Genomic DNA, 21,898 nt, shown 5'->3' with positions numbered 1-21,898 from the left:
AAGGTAGGCAGCTAATAAACAACACCTATATCATCAACGCTTAAGGACACTTGTCTTATCAGAAAGTGGTATTTTGTTGTCATCCTTACAACGCACTTACGTCCATAAAATTCAAAATACGATTTTATTTCTATTGTTTGTAGTAATGGGACCTGAACACTGTATCCAATGATTCACAGTCCAGCACGATAACCATTATGCCACACTAGGCTCTAGTATATCTGCATGATACGCAGACGTGAATTTGGTTGGTAAATCATCTAATTTTATAACTACGTTAAGAAGTTTTATCAATATTTTGTTACGTTTACATTTTTAGAATTTTCATCAACTCTTTATGTGTGTATGTATCTAATATTGTAATTTAGATTTTAGCAGTATAATGTTAAATTAGGCCTGGTACGTGTAACGGCTATCTAGGATTGTTATAATTCCCATTGTAGTAAGATTGTAAAGCAAATTAAACACATTGTTCATTTAACAAATAAGTCTAAAAATTAATTAATGGCCAAACTTAGGCTTAATAGTGTAAACAACAGGTTATTGGTATTTAATCACAGTATCGAGTGTTTATTCTAATTTTACAAATAATATAAAGATTAAGACTACTGTGGTTAATTGTTCCCAGTTTGTGAGGTACGATAGGTGCAATGAGTGGGTTTTGTTTGGGAACTCTGGACTACTATGCACTTTTAAGGAAGCTAATGGTGAAGATGTTTTTTATATATGCAGAGTTTTCAGGATGTAGGGAAGGTTGGAGACTATCCTAACTAAAGTTGATGAAGTAAATAAAGATAAATATGAACTGTGGGAAATGACATCAAGACTTCAAGAGGAGCTTAAACCTTTAGATGCTAGGAAAGCATCATCTACGATTAACAATGACATTCAGGAAGTTAGAAAGAGTAGTATTGGGATTAAAAGTAGTGAACTTAATTGTAAAGTTCTCTTGAGCAATTGATTCCAGAAAAAAGTATTGGAGGAAGAGAAAGGAAATTGAATAGACAAGGATATGGATTATGAACTTAAAGAGGTTATAGTAATAGGCGATTTCTTGGCATGGCATGTGGATAGAATAGTCTGTGAGATAAATAGAGAGAAAAGAATGAGATTATGCTACCGTGGGGCACAAGTGGAAGACATAACTGACAGAGCAAGAGATATCATGAAGGGGAGTGGCAATGATGCAATCTTTGTTGTGTATGTAGGAGCTAACGATATAAAGAAGAGTGAGTCAGACGAGCTAATTAATCAATATGAACAAGGGATTGGTAATAGCATTTGAAGGTAAAGACCATAAATTGAATTAGTTAGGGATATTGCTAAGAATTAATTGTGAAGATAATATTTTGAGCTGAAATTGTTATGAAGGATGAGCAGGTCAGCTGGTTGGATTTGTGGAATCAGTTCAGTGGAAAGAGGGAACTTCTTGGAATGGATGGTTTGTTCCTTAAGTTGGAAAGAGTTTGGGATACTTGCAAGTTTAGCATAGAGAATTAGTATAAAAGTAGTTGTAATAATAGGCCTAATGTTTCTATTGTAATGCTAGAAGTATAAGAAGGAAATTAGTTGACTTCAGAGCACTGGAAAGAAAGGAGATTTTGATATAATGGGAATAATTTTAATGTTGTTAAATGTACATGATTTTGATGACAGAAATTTCTTTCTAATACATGGTTGTAGGTTATTTAAGAAGGACAGAGTAGTAAAGAAAGGGTGAGAAATGGTTCTATATATGAAGTGTAAGTAAGATCACGTTGAAGTTGAGAATATTAAGGATAACAGCATTGAATCTATTTGGATTTCTGTTAGTGGATATCAAGGGGAAAAGCTCTCAGTAGAAATTTTTATCACCAGATAAAACAGATAAAATCAGTGAGAAACTTTACAGTGAGATCAAGATTTCAACTATTAATGAAGTCATAATTATGGGCGGTTTTAATTGCAGACATACTGATGAGAAAATGTTAGAGTCAAACCATCAGGGAGAAATGTTTCTGAAAACTGTTCAAGATGAATTTCTTCATCAATTGGTCAATGAACCTACTTGAAATAGTTTTGTTTCAGAGTTATTGTTAACTTCTAATGGTTGAGAGGGTGGAAACTGAGGAACACCTAGGTACAACGATCATTGCTGTATTAAGTGTGATGTTTTGCTGCTTATGAATCATGATATTTTGGTTACAAATTTCAAAAAGCAAACTTTGAAGAGATGCGACAAAATTTATCTGTTGTTAATTGGGCAACTAAATTGTGATATTTGGAGGCACAGACCAAATGTGGAATTTTTTTTAAAGAAACAGTTTTCAATATTCAAAACAAATATATTCCTTACAGAAAGAAAAGTGCAGCTGCAAGTAAAAAATAAACCAGGTTGACTCACAAAGGGTATAAGCGAGAAAATTAAAGAAAAACATCACAAATTTAAGAAATTTAAATTGACTAGTATTATAAAAGATCAAAAAGGTTGGCCAACCATTAAATTAGAACATTTAAAATGATGTATGAAAAACATTGTCTGGAAAAATAAAAATAAATAGGTAGGATTTTGTAAAGTACAATGAAGTGGATTGGTTATTAAATTCGTTATTTTCAGGTTTTATTAATGAAGACGTAAGTATTATTCCTCATTTTGAACAACTGTTAGATTAAAACAAAGTTGAACAAAACAACTGCATAAACTCTAAGCTTGGTGAAGTATAATTGGGAAGTTTAAAGAATAATAAAGCTGCTGAACCTGAGAGTTTTAAGGTAAGTCAAGGACTGGATATGTGAACCACTTGCCACAATTTTCTGTGAGTTCTTGAATAGTGGACAACTGCCAACATATTGGAAATTAGCTCTTCAAGGGAGGTAATAGAAGTTGTTCCAGTAATTATAGACCTATTAGTCTTACGTCAGTTGTGGGAAAAGTTTTCGAAAGTCCGAGAAAAGATACTCTGCAAAGTCATTTAACAAAGTTTAGAATTTTATCTGATAGTCAACAAGGTTTCACTAAGAGAAAATCTTGCCTTATAAATCTTTAGACATGCTTTGAAAATGACGCTGGATATGTAGTTTAGATTTGGCATGTTTGTATTAAAAAAAAAATTGATAAAGTGCCAAAGGTGCAAGGTGTGGGAGATAAGTTAACTAATTGGATAGAAGAGTGGCTTGATGGAAGAAAGCAGAAGGTTGTTATAAATGGAGTTCAGACAAACTGGCTTAAAGTTGTAAGTGATGTACCTCAGGACTTTGTCTTAAGGTTATTGCTCTTTTTGATTTACATTAGTGACATAGATGAAGGAATGGTGAATAAACTACTTAAATTTGCCGATGCTGCCAATTTACAAAATGATTTAGATCATTTAATGAATTGGGCAAATAAATGGCAGATGGGTTTTAATTGTGATAAATGTAAGATATTGCATGTTGGTTATCATGATTTGAATTAATTGGAATAATTATTTGTAATTTGGATGGAAGTAACCTGAAGATTGTCATGAAAGAAAAGGATCTTGGTGTAACGGTTGATCAGTCTCTTAAACCATCCAAGCAGTGTGCTATTACTAGGCAAATAGGTTGTATGTACAGGAATACTGAATGCAAGCCTAAAGAGATTATAGTTTTATTGTAAAGATCGCTGGTTAGGCTACATTTAGAGTATCGTGTTCAGTCTTGAGCTCCTTATCTTAGAAAAGACATTCAATTATTGGGAAGAGTACAGAGAAGGGTTACTAAAAGGGTACCTGGGTTGGAGGGGTTGTCATATGAGAATAGATTATGATCCTTATAATTCTTTTCTCTTGAAGAAAAAGAAGAGTTAGAAGGAATCGGATTGAAATGTTTAAAAATGTAAAAGGAATTTACAATGTTGATGCATCAACATTTATAATACTTAACAGTGAGAATTATAAAACTACGGACATAAACATAGCTACAGCTAAGATCAACCTATGGTTGTGGAGACAATAAAGTTGAGTGAGTTTTAAAAAAGCTTGATAGATGTATGAATGTCAAGGGCTGACTTTATTATTATTATTATTTAATAGTTTTACTTTGGTTTAGAAATAAGTCAGATGGACCAGAGGATCCCTTGTTTTTCCCAAACATTTTATTATGTTGCTATGTTATATTTTGTTTAGCAATTACTTTGGTTTATAGTCTTGAATTTATTGTTTTACAAAAACTGATTGACAATGCTAAAATCATTGGCTCGATATCCCTCCGTGGATATGTCAGATAGTTCGATGTGATTTTGCTATAAAGAAAGCACACACATGTATACACTTTTACAGGATTGATGATTTTTTTTGTCTTTAATAATATTTGTTTCTGATTTGAACCTTTGAATCATTTCGATTAAGACCAGGAATCAAAGGTTCAAATCAGAAACAAATATTAATAAAGACTTAACGTCTCGAATTATAATAATTGCAGGTTTGGCCAGTTGTTGTTTGTAATTAAGTTCAAAGCTACACAATGGGATATCTGTGCTCTGCCCACCATGAGTATTGAAACCCAGATTTTAGCGTTGTAAGTCCGCAGACATACTTCTGTGTTACTGAGGGGTGGCTTGGTCAGTCTGTTTTTTTTAATGTGTATTTTCTTATATCGAGAGATTACACTTAATTTATGTATTATAATAAAGTGGCTATGTATATCTGTGTACTAGTACATGCATACAATTCATTTAATTTCATGTTTATTTTCGCACTGTCTAACGTGCTAAAAGTATTTCCTTCAGTTAAAGGAAGTAGTTTATTACCAGTAATTCTTCACTTGAGATTTCTGACGGTCCCTCCCACCACCTCACAACAGGTACACGACTAGTCAAGCTTTGCCCCTCCCCAGTCAAGTTAGCATAACTGGACGTAGAGCATCACATGCACATAGCATAATAGGAAAAGAGTCTAGGGTATTGACCTGACCCTCATCAGTGGGTGTTGGTTAGGTGGGCTGAATGAGTTACAGGTGGATAGTGGAGGGGGGGTCGTTGTGGGTAGAACGCTACCCTAATAGGAGAGTAATGGAACTTCGTTTCAGATGTTTATGGAGCACGCATCAATTTATTTAAAGCACTCTTTTACTACTAATCAATCAGTAAGCTTGAGGGCTTAGAAACATGAAATTTGAGGCTAGATTTCCACATTTGGCGCAGCCCATTTAGCGTATTGTATAGCTGTGTGCTTAACGTCAAACAAAACCAAAATTTCAAAAATTGAATAGTGTACCTGCCGCTCTGAAAATTCACCTTATTTAAATGAATTTCTTCCCTGTAAAAGAAGTTTAATTATTTGGTGATATTTGTTGGTTTTGTCGAGATGGAGTTTTCACTCCAGTTAAAGTTTAATTATTTGGTGATATTTGTTGGTTTTGTCGAGATGGAGTTTTCACTCCAGTTAAAGTTTAATTATTTTGAACAATTATGTCATAAATTTTGTATTGTTACGTATTTAGCCTAGAAATTAATGACGTTCCAGAATATTTATAATGTTTGGTAACAAACTGTCATAAATCAGTAACAGAATAAATTTTCGTTATTTTGAAATTTCTAGGCTAAATACGTAACAATACAAAATTTATGACAGTTTGTTATCAAATATTATAAATATTCTGGAACGTCATTAATTTTTACTAAGATTATATTTTTTTTCAATATTTCAAGACACAACTGGACCATTTTTTCATAGTTAGGAAAACATCTTAAATGACCTTTAACACAAACTTAAACAGGACAATCACGCAAAAATGTTAATGACCATATTATGGATGGCAGATTTTTGATATAAAGAGTTCATTACAGTTTTATTGCATATTTAACATTCATTGTAAAAAAAAAAGGAAATATATTAGTTTATAAGCAGCAGACTATTGAAGTTTGTCCCATATAAGGAAAGCTTGATTTCTAATATTTCAACAGAACTTAGTCGAAGGCTAAAGTATGTTAACTGTAAATCTAAAATAAAATTAAACACCTTAGTGTTCAATTAAAACAAAAGGAATATCAAATAACTAAGAGATACGTTTCTTTTTTCTAAGAGAAACGGAAATTGTACTAAAAATATCAAAGCGCAATGTAGTAATTAGACAGAAAGAAAACTTTCTAGATGTTTGGAAGTACATTTAGGTGAGTCCCTCGTTTCTATGAAACGTTGCGTGCAAAGAGAATTGAAAGAGTATTTAGCACATTCATTGTTTACAGAAAATTATAAGAAGTAAAACAGCTTGAATTTAGTATATTGTTAAGGATTTTGCAAACACTATAGGTGCAAAGCACTGCCTGGCAGGAGCAATTGGTTAGGGCGCTCGACTCGTAATCTGAGGCTCGACGGTTTGAATCTTCGTCACACAAAACACGCTTACCTTTTCAACCATGGGAAAGTTATAATGTGACGGACAATCCCACTATTCGTTAGTAAAAGAGTAGCCCAAGAGTTGGCGGTGGTGGTTATGGCTGACTACCTACCCTGTGGACATATTCTTCTAACTTATGGTACAAATAGCTCTCGTGTTGCTTTGCGCCAAATTTAAAACAAAGAAACGTGTAAAGCAACATTAATCAGCATGATTGTATATATCATATATCAATATATGGTTTTAAACGTAGAGGGGGGGTGGTATCTTCAATTATTAACACGTATCACAAGTATAAAACGTTCTGACAAGACAGACGAGCAAAGCCTATAAAGCAAAGACCCTTTAAAATTCTAAAGATGAAAGTAAAACGCCCTTTCAAAATCGTTCAAGGAATTATCATTAACTATGCTCTGCATGGCCAGATGGTTAAGGTACTCAACTCGTAATCCGAGGGTTGCAGATTCGAATCCCTGTCACACCAAACATGCTTACCTTTCAGCTTGAGAGCGTTATAATGTGCGGTTAATTCCACTATAGGTTGGTAAAAGAGTAGTCCAAGAGTTGGTGGTGGGTGGTGATGACTAGCTGCCTTCCCTCTAGTCTTGTACTGCAAAATTAGGGACGGTTAGTGCAGATAGCCCTCGTGTAGCTTTGCGCAAAATTCAAAACAAAATAAAACAAAAGCAAATCATTGACTATAAAAGGATTATTCTCTTTGTCTGTCCGTCGGAAACGATTTCACGCTTCTTTTTTATGGTAAAGCTCAATAGTATACATCTCGTTTAACAACAAAATTATCACCAAATTGTTCCTGTTTATGTTGAATATTGAATATTCTGTTGATTTGTTTTTGCTTCATTATTTTTTGATAACTTTGAAGGTAGAGACAAATTCTTTTCAGTTAAATTCTATAATTTTCGTTAATCATTCAATAGTGATATTCCGTCATTTTTGACGAGCTTTTATAACTAATTGTATTTATAATTTCTCCCTCTTCATCTTTCTAAATAGCAAACAAAATACAAATACATTCCAGCTCAAAAGAAATAAGAAATATGAATCTAGTTTAACCTTGCCATTATGGACATCCAACCATTTGTGTTCTTTTTAATTTGGTTGCACAAAGAGTGAGAGTTGTAAGGTTTGGTCGTATGAACATGTAGTTCGTTGTGTTCTATGTGATACACAATATTGCCCTATTAAGGAATAGATCAGAAACTTTAAACTGTTGCATCAACTCACCAAAACTTGTGTATTTGTAAATATTTTCTCTTTCTTTTTGAAAGACATCATTATAACCGGACACACCGAAGCCAAGTAATCTCACCAACTCCTATCACGGGGAGCTGTTTTAATGTTGAAAGAGAATATATGTTGGTTCACGTACTTTATGACAAATTCATACGTGTTATATAAGTAAAATTTGTTTTCCTCACGGTTTTATGTCATTAGATTCTTATAAAGTTAGTTTCCTTTATGTTTTTTGCAAGTTTCACCTGAAAAAGGTCTGTTTGTTGGTTCACCTGAAAAACAATTTTCTTACACAATGAGCTAAACGGCCAGATTAGAGGTCCTAATGGTCCAGGTACAGCTATCCATAATTTTGGCCTGCAGTCTTATGGGTAAAAAAGTAGTTAAAAGTACTCGATATCTAAAGTGACTATTGTTAACCGAGCAATGAAACAGAGTGTTAGTTCACCCACAGCTGAAAGTGCGAAACAGGTGTAGAAGCAATAAGGATTTCTAGTCAGATATGCTAGACCCTAGGCATTTTTCGGGCCTTTATATTGTCTCTGAGAGCAAAGAAATAACATACAGGTCCACATACAAATTTTCTCCGGCATAGAATTGTGTCTTTATGATATTACCACAACTAAAATATTTTATTGTGTTTATTGTATAACAACGCGTGGCTTTGTGGTTAGCGTGCTCGAACTATGAAACTAAGGGTTTGTGGTTCTCAGCTATTTGTCGCAAAAAACGCTCTTCCTTCTTTGGGGCCAAGATTGTGCTATACGAAAAATGGTCAAACTCAAATGATTAATGCAAGATTTGGTAGTGGATGTTATTAGTTAGATATTTTCCCTCTAGCCTGTCGGTTTACGTTTAGGAATACTTCTGGGGATAAACAAAGTATTCAATCAGTTCGTTACCACAACAAACATGGAATCCACATGTTTCCAGCTCTTAACCTAACAACTACCAAGTAAGAGAGAGCTTGTAAAATTAGAGTAGCAAAACATAAACATCAATATTTAAGATATATACTCTCACACCTTGATCACAAGTGGATCCAATGGATCAACTGTGCAGAACATAATAGGACATGACTTTAGCCAGCAGTACTGACTAAATACATCACTCACAAAAACGTGATGGGCAAGAAAACGAGATTCTCACAGACACCGAATACATAAGTTAAACTTGCTGCCAGGCAAACAGCGTCTATTTATAATCCTTCAGGCAACACTATGCTGTGACCGGAATACTAACACACAACAACTTGTAAACAACATAACAAATTTTAATAGTAATTACAGGCTTCTAGGATGCACATGCCACACCTCCCTGTAGACCGTTATACTACACCAGAACAAAAACTTATTTATGCATATATTAATTCGCACTTATGGTATTAAAACATCAACAAGCAGAAATGATACATTAAAAATATAATGCTCCTGTATAATTCCCAAGAGAAAAACGAAACGAAAATCGGGAATATATCATATTTATCAAAAGGTTTAGGTGCTTGACTCACAAGATGCGGGTCATAGGCTCGAATCCAATCACTGAATGTGCTTTCTCAGCCATGAGGATATATTAACGTTACAGTCAATCCCACTGTTTAATTACAGTAGTCAGAGTTGGTGGTGGATGATGTTGAGGAGATGAATTCCCTCTAATCCATCACTTTGTGATGAGGGATGGTTAGCGCAAGTAGCTCTTGAGTGGCTTTGTGAGAATATGAATCGGCAAAGAATCAATTTACAAACACTCTACCATAGCTTTTCAAATGCTGTATCCAAAGAATAAAAGAAGTCGCATATATATATATACACATATATATCCATATCAGCTTAAGTAAAGACAATAATAAATACTACTGAAGTGAAATAAGTACGCATATTAAAAAAATCAGGAAAATCAGAAGTACCACTTATTTAAATTTTATATGAAAAGAGAATTTGAGTCTCTTATACATGTGTGTCAAACACAAAAGACTGTTTAGTGTACAGAGCGTTATTATTAATTAATTTATTTTGTGTTTGCAATACATGGATATCGAGGCTATAGAGATCTCTAGAAAGTCTAAGTGATAGACGTATAAATAGCTGCGACCAGACAAGCGAAAGAGAGAGAGTAAAAAATAAAGTTGTGGTAAAGAGAAGTTTAGTGAGAATAAAGTTAGAAAACGCACAGGAGCGAAAGACCTAACATTTGGGCCCGTCATGGCCAGGTGGTTAAGGCACTCGACTCGTAATCTGAGGGTCACGGGTTCGAATCCCGGTCGTGCGAAACATCCTCGCCATTTCAGCGTCATTATAATGTGACGGTCAATTTCAATAGTCGTTGGTAAAAGAGTAGTCCAAGACTTGGCGGTGGGTGGTGTTGACTAGCTGCCTTCGTACTAGTCTTACACTGTTAAATTAGGGACAGCTAGCGCAGATAGCCCTCGTGTAGCTTTGCGCGAAATTTAAAACAAACCAATCCAAACAGTTGATATGTTTAGGGTGAGATTAATGGTTTGAAAAAGATAAGGAGAATGATTTGTTTTGTTAAAGGGTGTTTTAAGCTAATTGAACTCGCCTGTGTCGTCTTTAACGAAAATAGACGATTATATGAAGGTACGAAAAAGCAAACGATTATTGGAAGTATAGGTGGGATACAACTGCGGTAATTGACGCGATAGCGTAAGTGAATTATGTACTGATGCCATTGTGACAAAAACAGAGAAAGAGGGTTTGGCTTGTAAACTGAATTCTAAAAAAGAACTTAATAAGCTTAAATGGACTTTCGAGAAGAAAAATAAAATTGTGTAGTGTTTGAGTTAGAACTATAATCTTCATAGTGTAAATAATTTTATACATATGTAAAACGTGTTTTTAATACTTATATTATTGAAAAACAACAAGTGGAGCGTGTGCTGTTCGTTTATTGTTGAATTTATCGCCAACAAGTCGTAGACACCTACTATAGAAGCCTGCTTAGCTCAACACACTTGTATACTTACTTTAATGTATATACTCCTTAAAAAAGCACGTTTCTCACAATTTGGCCGTTACATTGTTCAGGACACGGAAATTTTCATTTTCTAGGTGTCCGTTTTCTCAAAGTTGTAGATGATTCGTACCTAATCATGAACCTAGTGGAGGTCGTAGAGGATTTGCTTTAATTCCTTCTAGAGCTGCTTCACTTTTACAACCTTCCCATTTGTAATAGTCTGTGTTCTGTCATCGTGTCCTCTGCTACTCTGTACCTTGTCATTTAAGTTTTAATGAATGGGCCAGTGCACTAAAGCTGGTAGCTTTCGTACGTCATGGTGATGTGATGTTTTGTCTTCTATAAAACCAGGCAAATATATATATATAACTCAATCTTTCACAGGTACAAAAGGTTATTTGTCTGAAGTGGTATTCTCAAGGAAGAAGTATTAGTATTTGAAGTATAAGTGTGGTTAGAAACTCTGCCTCGTACAGACTAATCTTTGCGTTATTGTAAGTAACATACCACTTCTATCAAAGTTGAAATACCTGGATTTGAAACCTCAACTTTAATTTTAGCATTAAATTCATATAGTTTTTTTTTCAAAGTATAACAATTTATAGACATAAGTAAATAATTTGCTGAACAGATACGTTTCAAACTTTCTATTTTTCTCTACCTCTGCAAGAGGCGGGGTGACATTAATAAGTAATGTTTCAGTACAAGATTTAGAATAGGATTAACCAGAGTCCAACGTTTGATGAAATAATTGTACCTTTTCTCTAAATAGTCTCTTAAATGAAGAAGACGAATCAAGAAGCGTTTGGTTCGTTTGTTGTATAATTAGTGAGGTAGTGGAACTCCCACATTCACTTTACATTGCATGGCCCAAACAACACGTTCTTACGTAATGAATATCAAAACGTTTCAGTGATGTTACACATACGCTTTCAACTGGCTTTATGATAACACAGTTGTTATTGATGCTGTTTTTTAATGCTTTGGAAGTCAAACAAGAAAAGAGAACCAACTTTGGTCAACGGTCACTGGTACCTGAACTATTTGTTACCAGAAATATTTCATCATACCATGCAAAACATTATTCCAAATAAATCTACAGTAATTTAAATATTGGATATTTAGTATGTTCAATACGTTCAATGTATTATATATCATTCTTCATCCCTTTTTCTGCCATTATCATTTCCACCTTAGCAAACGGTATATCACCTTATCGTTGTGTGCATCAGTCATACACGCATGAAAACACTTGTTCTTGGTATTGGGCTAAATAAAAAACTATGTATAATTTATTCAAAGCATTATACTGATTTTGCTGCTGCACAAAAGTTTTGAAACCAAATATGATCTAATTATGAAACTTTGTAGAATGGACGGGAACTGCCTGTTGTGGAGACACAAGTGTAGAGGACATTTCGAAAGTCTTTGGGTCAAGCTCTACAAAACTTCATCATGAATACTCTGCCTAAACAATCTATCAAAGAATGATCCAATTACTGTTTGTTTCTGAATTTTTACATAAAGGGTTATCTGTCTATAGTTATTTCTAATTTTTATCTGATAAAACTGACTAGAGGGAAGTTAGCTAGACCACAGCTGTGTCATCATTGAATATTGTATCATTATTACCACAATAGTAAACTAAGTGCTCAACAGGTAAGGGATACAAAGTACTTTCAGTGCTAAGTTAGTTATCATTACTTGTTTGTATCACATTATTATTCTAGTTTGTCACTATTTATTTTGAGTCATAATATCTAGAGAATTTAGTGATTTTCTGTGACCACTCTTACTAAGGGTATGACTTTTCCTCACCTGAGTTATCATAGATAAGTAATTGTAGCATCATCTCGTATCACCTTGATAGAGAATGCTAGATTCGACTTTCATGATGCTATCTGGAAATTCCTTTTTGATCTCTTTATCTGCCTTGTTCAGGTTATTAATGCGAGGCTCATCCGAAGAACTCATTTTCAGTTATCAAAATCTTCCATATACTTTCATGTATCGTGTGATCACCGAAGCTTATGTTTTCATAGATTAAGTTGTCAAAACACCAGATAATGTCCAGTTCAATCATATCAGAAGACCACTGTTGTTCACTCAGCAAAACCCAGTAAGGTATGTTGTGACTGTCCTTCTTTGCTAGTTGTGTTGCAGGTTAATTTTGGTTAGGCTTTCCAAATATGCTTCTCATTTAAGCACATACACCTTAGTTGTCAGTAATTTGTGAGCACTTTTCACAACACAGCAAACAAGCAAGCACATTTTCTGCTATCGGGGAAGATAATAAATTAAACTATCAGGGAATATAACTTGTTGGCCAAATATTTATAGATTTTGATTACAGCTACTTATTCACGAACTAGACCAGTGATAGAATAGTTCCTTCCATGTTTTAAGTTACTCGTATAATTAATCAAGGTTACAAACTTTTGAGTGACATTCAATGTTCCTTTCAGTTTACACTTTACCTGCTTCATGACCAGCAATACTCATGATAAATCATAGTCTTCGAACTATTCATTTAAATCCAACTTTACTAACCAGTTACTTATAGCGTTTTTCATGTTACTCTGTTTCTTTATCTTTGGGACAATGTGTATTTACACCTCAGTTATAACTTCTACTAGCAAAAGCATCAGGTATTAATGATCTTTAAAAGTGCTAGTGTTGTGAGTTATAGCACACCAGACACTTATCGGATCCTAGGATACTCATGCCATGTCGCTTTCACTTAGCATCGATTTCATCAGTTAAACCTTGTACATGGCATTAAAACAGTGAAATTGAAACAACTGCCAAACTCGAACCATCCATGTGAGTGCTTATCAATTTAAAATTTATCTTTAAGGACTTTACCTGATTTTTACCACTATACAGATAGAAAACTGCTTTATATATATATATATATATATATATATATTTATTTACATATATATCAGAGCATTTTGTAAGCAAAGGTGATTTTATTGTTTTGCAAGAACATATGTAAATCCATTTCCTTGATGCTTTTTCAGACAACATTGTTTAGTAAAATCGATCTTCTGCAGCACTGATATTTAAAGTACAGTTGTTCCTTCTATGTCTTTAAAATATATCAAGCACTAGAGTGATGCCTGGTTTATTTTTATAGAAAACTGTACGGAACAGCATTGAAGCGTTTAGTGAATACTACAACTTCTAGCAGTTGTTTCTTGTTTGTGGATAAATTAACATTGGTTCAGGCTTGGCATGGCCAAGTTGGTTAAGGCACTCGACTCGTAATCTGAGGGTTACGGGCTCGAATCCCCGTCACACCAAACATGCTCGCCCTTTCAGCCGTGGGGTCGATATAATGCGACAGCCAATCCCACTATTGGTTGGTAAAAAACAGCCCAAGAGTTTGCAGTGGGTGATGATGGCTAACTGCCTTCCGTACAGTCTTAAACTGCTAAATTAGTGACGACTAACGCATATAGCCCTCGTGTAGCTTTGCGCGAAATTCAAAACAAACCAAACCAGTAAAGAAGTGATACTTAAATGTTTAAACTGTATTCTAGGTAATTTTTAGTTTGTTTATAAAACGCAATGTTTCAACAAATTTCTGAAACATAAATGGCAAAAAAGTGGCTCCAAATTACTTTACTTTATTGATGGAGTATTTTGAAATTCAAATGTTCGATGATTTATTAAATTATTTTTCAATGTTGTTATTTATATTAATTACTTGTAGTAAAATTGGAAAAAAAAGACTTTTCTTTTCTAGTATGGAGCAGATCCTTTGGTTTTAGAATACCTTTTGAAAAATTTGAATCAAATTAATTCTAACATAAAGTTTACTTTTGAAATGAATAACTTAAGTTATCTTTTTTAGACACACGGATTATAAAAAGGAAAGACGGTAAGACTGCAACAGTTTTATATTACAAATCTACTGATTAACATAAGTAGTTTTATTTTAATGTGTGTGTGTGTGTTTTCTTATAGCAAAGCCACACTGAGCTATCTCCTGAGGCCACCGCGGGAAATCGAACCCTTGATTTTAACGCTGTAAATCCCAAGAGTTACCGCTGTACCAGCGGGTGACTTCACGAGGAGAACCCAAAAAGTATATGCCTTCTTAAGTCAGAGAAATAAAGTAAAATAATCTGATGAAGATATTTTTCCCTGGAATAAACCAAGCTGTTGTACTTCAGAGAAAGGTTACATTCATGCACTAAATATACTACAGGCTTTACTGGAGAGAAAACGTTTTTAAAAAAAACCCTCTAGATTTAGTTGTAATTCAGATAAATTTATACATATATATATTATCTAGAATTCATTCTAAACATATATGTGTTGAACAAAGAGAAAGCTTGCGATTAGTAATAAATTTACGTAATGTCATATCAGTAATGCAATACTTCGTTACAAACACATTAAGAAGTGTATCATAAAAATGTCATAATTTGCAAGAACCATTTTAAATTTTTTTTTCTATTTTGGTATTTCTATCAATAAGAGATAATTTAATGAAAATTATTTTATTAATAAATTTAGTGTTACATAGTTTAACATACAAAGTAAGTTTAAAACATGTATAAAGCTTTAAGGTCAAACAACGCGGGAAGATTTACATTGTTAAGAAGGTCTTGTTAGCAAGTCTTTTTATTTATTTGCATTAAATTAATAATAATAAAGATTTTTTTAAAATATTGTTTCACTTTAAATGCCTGGCATGACTATGAGGTCGCGGGCTCGAATCCCCGTCGCACCAAACATGTTCGCCCTTTCAGCCGCGAGGACGTTCTAATGTTACGGTTAATTCCACTATTCGTTGGTAAAGGAGTAGCCCAAGAGTTGGCAGTGGATGGTGACGACTAGCAGTCTTCGCTTTAGTCTCACGCTGCTAAATTAGAGACGGCTAGCGCAGTTAACCCTCGTGTAGCTTTCCACGAAATTCAAAACAAACAAACAAACAAATCATCTTAAATGCTAACTTCACTGAGCAAAATATGTTTGTTTTAGTGTATGTATCTATATATACACACACACGTGTATATATATATATATAAAGCTACATTTTCGTACCAACATGGAAAATTCCTAACTTCCAAGACGCTAGGTCATTTGTATGAGGCTATAAATCTGTTAACAATGTTAAGAAGTTTGTATTTTTGTTATATAAGTATTTATAGGTATGATTTAGTATTCTTGTTTGTTCCTTTTAATACTGCAAACAACATTCCTTGCATGTTTAATCTGCAGTCTACATTATGTCATTTAATAAATTAAAATGGTTATGAATGCCAGACAGTACAAAGACCTGTTGCATTCATTGGAAAACTTGATATTAATAGGCTTCGCACTCTAAAGCTCTATAACTTCAGATTACTGACATAAAAAAAATACCATGAGGTTATTGCCATTCCAAATATCTTTGATATTGTAAAGAATAAAGTTTCCGTACTTTAGGTGCGAAAAAAGGGAAGAAATTCAATAGAAATTGGATATTTTATAACTCTCGTATGTCTTAAAAGGTTTTCTTGAAATCTGGTATGTGAAGTAACGGTTCAGTACAACAGATCCACTTAGTTTGGATTGGTATGTGAAGTAACGGTTCAGTACAACAGATCCACTTAGTTTGGATTGGTATGTGAAGTAACGGTTCAGTACAACAGATCCACTTAGTTTGGATTGGTATGTGAAGTAACGGTTCAATACAACAGATCCACTTAGTTTGGATTGGTATGTGAAGCAACGGTTCAATACAACAGATCCACTTAGTTTGGATTGGTATGTGAAGTAACGGTTCAGTACAACAGATCCACTTAGTTTGGATTGGTATGTGAAGTAACGGTTCAGTACAACAGATCCACTTAGTTTGGATTGGTATGTGAAGTAACGGTTCAGTACAACAGATCCACTTAGTTTGGATTGGTATGTGAAGTAACGGTTCAGTTCAACAGATCCACTTAGTTTGGATTGGTATGTGAAGTAACGGTTCAGTACAACAGATCCACTTAGTTTGGATTGGTATGTGAAGTAACGGTTCAGTACAACAGATCCACTTAGTTTGGATTGGTATGTGAAGTAACGGTTCAGTACAACAGATCCACTTAGTTTGGATTGGTATGTGAAGTAACGGTTCAGTACAACAGATCCACTTAGTTTGGATTACCAAACTTAGAGCAACAGAAAGTGTAAAATCGCTAAACTTATCGCTATTGTTAACAACACAGTGTGTCCTACAGGTTCTTTTGGCTGCACGGCACACTCAATGATTTGCTAAGCTGTTTTTATTATCATGCCCAACACATATTTACAAATACATTGTTTAAACTACATCAGAGCAAGACAAAACTTGCTTTAAAATTCAGTTACTTTATATTCAGAGGTGCACACAATGGTCGTCAAAGATTAATATTTCAGTCAGTTTTTTAGAGTTGACTATGCTCTTATATTCATATAATATTGTTTATTTTTATTGAAATTGTCAGTTACAATTAATAGAAACTTGAGTGCTTTAGAAATATTGATCTCCTTTACTCTTAGTATCTTAAGATCTGTCTTTAATAAATATTCAGAATTTTTGCGATATTGTACATGTTTATAAAATATTTTCAAACTTTCATTTCACTGAATGTTTCAGTTTCACCATTCTGGAGAAAAACTCTGACACTGCTGTTGGTATGGAGTGGAATACTTGAAGACGTTTATTGTGGTGAGTAGATGAAATGGTTTAAATTACATTATACCCAAATCAAAAACATTCTAATATGTCTTTTATTCTATGTTGGCTTATAATAACCCAAATATTAACTTATGTCGAATATATGTTGTTCTGTACTATATATTATTACATCATTGCATTGTTACTTTATTTATTGTAAAAATAAGGGTCAGTTCGATACTTTGTGGCGGTGGGTGGTGATGACTAGCTGCCTTCCCTCTAGTCTTACACTGCTAAATTAGGGACGGCTAGCACAGATAGCCCTCGAGTAGCTTTGTGCGAAATTCCAAAACAAACAAACAAACAAACAAAATCGATACTTTGCTGTTGCACGTGTTTTAGAGATTTCTTTGTTTTAAAAAGTTACTTGTGATATTTTCTAACTTCTACCAAAGATTTACATATTTACAAGTTTATCATATTGAACAATACGGAAAAGTGTTATATACAGCGTGTCTCTACAAACACACGTATACAGCCTACTAATACGTAAATAAATACTTACTCCAGAAAGAAGAGCACATTGTTGTTCTTAACTAAACAAACACGAAACACGAACGGTGTTTGTATTTAGTGTAACTTATGATAGCGATAGTTATGACAGAAACATGGTAACACAACATATATTTACTATATGTAAAATCTGGGCTTCTATCGTTTCGCTCCACTCCTGGCGAAGAACACGGATGTCGGTGATCCTAAAGGTTACTTGTTTGAGACCTTTCACAGAACCAGTCTCCTGGCCGCACAGACTTGATAGAGTTCACATCCTGCATTTGTTAGAGTAATAAGGGCTTGTTCTAAATTAGCACGAGCTCAAGCTGAAAACATAACTTTGTGGAGTAAGTTGATTATTAGCACAGAGCATTGCTCGAGATGTGTAAAGTATTGAATAACAGTGACCATAATACTACCTATGAACGTCCAGCGGCCCAAGTGGCATCCAGATCATAAAAGAAATATCATCGTAAGTTGTGGCTTGCAGATGGTTCAATGAAAGCTCATGAACGAGTAATCGTCAAACACAAGTGTGCCAATCCAATGTCAGAAAATCGTTTAAGTGTGGAACCATGGAAAAATAGTGTCCCACAAAGAAGGAGGGCATGACAGCACCTGTGAATCCCACTGATGTCCACATACAATATCTTCTGGGGTGATTAGTACTTTCCATGAGTTACTCTGCCATTGTAGCCCATGCTATAAAGGGTAGCTCCATATATTATTCAAGAACTCTTGCAGATATCCATCAACAGTAGCAGCCACTTGACGTGAATCATTCTACATATTTTTCCTCACAATACGAGCAGTAGCGATTTTGACTGCCCATGTCGTGTAGGAAGTTTGTGTATATGTGGATCGGGCATAGCTTAGTGGTTAGCGTTCCCGGCTGCGGACGAAATGGTCAATGCTTGACGTGCATGTGTTGATGAACAAATTCCTCACCTTCAGCTGTTGAGATGTTTTAACTGTAACAATCAATCCTACTAGTTAGCTAAAATTATATTCACTAGCATATGATAACTACACTCAACTGAGGGGCTCATAGGCCCATCCCACTCATAATTCACAGAAACCCTCAATGTGGCAATGAAACTCCGCCATTATTTCAAGTCACTTCTATAACTATTACAAGGGGTTCCATACTCTAAAAAGCAAAAACAAAAACAACGTTAGAACATTGACAGTAGTACCCAAACCAGGTTTGGTCACATAGATGTGAGAAGAGGTAAGAATATAATATTTAAAACGGTCTCATTCAGATCCGGAAGAGGAAGAGCCAGAAACATTAAATCTGTTGCCAGATTCAAACTTAGCGACTCTATAAACCTGCTTCTAGACCTCCATCGTGTCTATGTGACCTTCAGGACGTGTTTTCGTCCCCTTGAAAACCTAAATAAATAACGGTATGGGGCTACGCCACTTAGATAAGGAAGACCCCCGAGTCACTATTAGCTTCAAGAGAGTTTGGGGAAAACAAAATTACAAACACGTTGAATTAATATAGGATAACAATAGTAAGAAGTGGATGGTGCTAATAACTTGTTATTAGAGGTTGTAAATCAAAGGTGGATATGGGTGTCTCTAAAAGACTTTAACTCATTTATCACATAAGGTGCTGTTCAGCTTACTTTTGATAGCATATATAGATATAAGTAATAAAGAATATTTTATAAATGTTAAACGATGCAGGAATAGCAGTACGAACAAGAATGAAACCAAGAATATATGAATAATATAACTATACATAAATCATTCTATGTAAGTCTACACTGTAAAATGGTTATGAGATAAATCGAATTGACTATCATCTTAATGAGAGTCCAGAAAAGACTGTAATAATCAAAATATGTTTTGACACAACTTGGTTTTCTATCTATTTATAACTGTTGTTGTTTTTTTTTTTTTTCTTCGTGTGCATCTTTATTTTATGGGCCACCCTTTTATCTAGGATATATCGATTCTATGGTATACGAATGTATGGATATGTGATGCAGTAGAACTTTTTACTATAATATATATCAAATGATATATTTCTGCACAGATTTTAATCGGAAGACGAACAGTAGAAATGATTTAAAGACGTTTCTAGATTTAAGTTTACATTTAGTGGGAAATAGTAACCATTACTTATGATTTTGTGTATCTATAATATTAATTTCTCTGAAACATCTTTTCTACAATATTCTAAAGCACTTCAATAATTCTTTTGAACGTGCCTTGTGGACACCATGTGTAATATCAATTTTTAAAGCAGCTCAAGATCTTAGGTTAAATTAATTTTAAATATTTCAGACTAATGTATGGTTATCTCTAGAGGTGTTTTAAGATAATTTCAACGTTTCAGGTGGATGTTCGCAAGGGGAAACCACCTTCGTTAGAACCTCGTCTGTCATGCTGTCAACAAATATCTATACGAGTTCTGATGACTACATAGCCCTCGTCCATACTGACCCCACGGTGTGCTACAACTTGTGTTACAACAATGACGACTGTAAATCTTACATTTTGGATCACATCAATCAAACCTGTATATTGACCAAAGAAGATCACTCGATAATCAGACGACAACTTAAACCACACCCATCTGGGAGTTATCATAGAAAAATCTGTCTACCAGGTACTAGTTATTGTTTAATTTAGAGGAAATGGAATATAAATACATGTTCAATATTCGTACTAATCACTGTATAAAAACACGAGAAACGTAATTCATTATTAACAGAAACAAATCTATGTTGAAAATGGCAGTTCCCTTGCATTTAAAACTATGTTGTACTTTGGCTGTAGATATGTATTTGTATGTTTGAAACAAAAATCATATTTTAAGATTACATTAAAATCATCGAGGATATATAGACAGATTAAAATTTAGATCTTATGATAATTATGGATGAAAATATAATAGGCAAAGTTTTGTAGCAAAATAATATTTCATAGATAATACAATTGAGTAATAATTTCTACTGGAAAAGTGCATGAAACCTTTAATAAAAATTATAGTTAATACGGATTATTAATTAAATTATATCGTTATTATTCTTAATAAAGTCCGTAAATTTATGTAGCATAATTGGGTAGATATTTTTTTATATTTTTTTTTGTACAGAACCTGTTAAATTAATATATTTATTAATTGTGGAAACTATAAGTTAAATATTTTTGTATTTAATTTAAAGATAATTATACTAAGTACTTTTTTGTTAAGTTTTCATTGTATGCTTTCGTCAGAAGAACTCAGTAACTTTTACGCATTTGTAAGTTTCATATTTTTGTATAGCTAGCTATATTTCAGTGTTTCTGCATCACTTAGTCGAGAGACAATATAAATTATCTGTTTGTTATTTCTCTCGTCACAGGACATTGTCTTCAAAGCGCTCTCTAATTAACTTTGCCGCCGTTGGGTAGTAAAGTAAAAGAAGTTGAAAATGTTATACGAAACTGAATATAACTTTTTCATATTTCTTTGGATAAACACGTTTCAGCACAATACTTACACCCCCACAGGTGCTACCTTTTAAAAATGGATAACACTATGAAACTAGAGCTATTCTACGACTCGAAAATCGCCTTGATGAGTTCAAAAATTCCTAGAAAACTAGTGTTTTTACAATATTAAGTCTTCGTTTGGTTTTACTTGTACCTCGTCTGTTTTTCTTTTCTTTCAATGTTTCCATATTCTGTAGTTATTTCGTTAATTTTTAACGGTCTAGAATATTTCATATTCTAGAATTTTGATAACTAAACTTATTATTCTTCATACAGGGACAGTTTGTAGCACTGTGTGTATGAAAAGAATTGTAAGTGTCATGTTCAGCCTAACTAGTATAATTGAGCCAATAACCACCAATACATGTATAATAGTTAAACTATTGGCCCGTTATGGCCAAGCGTGTTAAGGCGTGCGACTCGTAATCTGAGGGTCGCGGGTTCGAATCCCGGTCACACCAAACATACTCGCCCATTCAGCTGTGGGAGCATTATAATGTGATGGTCAATCCCACTATTCGTTGGTAAAAGAGTAGCCCAAAAGTCAGCGGTGGGTGGTGATGACTAGCTGCCTTCCCTCTAGTCTTACACAGCTAAATTAGGGACAGCTAGCACAGATAGCCCTCGAGTAGCTTTGTGCGAAATTCC

General features: G+C 34.0%; 1 protein-coding gene across 1 annotated transcript in view; it reads left to right on the top strand.

Annotated features, from left to right (window-relative positions):
- Positions 1-21,898, top strand: part of LOC143249599 (uncharacterized) — a 66,883-nt gene that overhangs the window by 6,958 nt on the left and 38,027 nt on the right. Inside the window, exons 2-3 of the mRNA XM_076499721.1 lie at positions 17,183-17,254; positions 20,109-20,381. Coding sequence (XP_076355836.1) covers positions 17,183-17,254; positions 20,109-20,381 — 345 coding nt within the window. The remainder of the gene's footprint in view (positions 1-17,182; positions 17,255-20,108; positions 20,382-21,898) is intronic.

This window comes from Tachypleus tridentatus, chromosome 4 (genome assembly GCF_004210375.1).
Source record: "Tachypleus tridentatus isolate NWPU-2018 chromosome 4, ASM421037v1, whole genome shotgun sequence".
Classification (NCBI taxonomy): Eukaryota; Metazoa; Arthropoda; class Merostomata; order Xiphosura; family Limulidae; genus Tachypleus; species Tachypleus tridentatus.
Note: the sequence above shows the minus strand (reverse complement) of the source record. Positions and strands in the feature narration are given on the sequence as shown.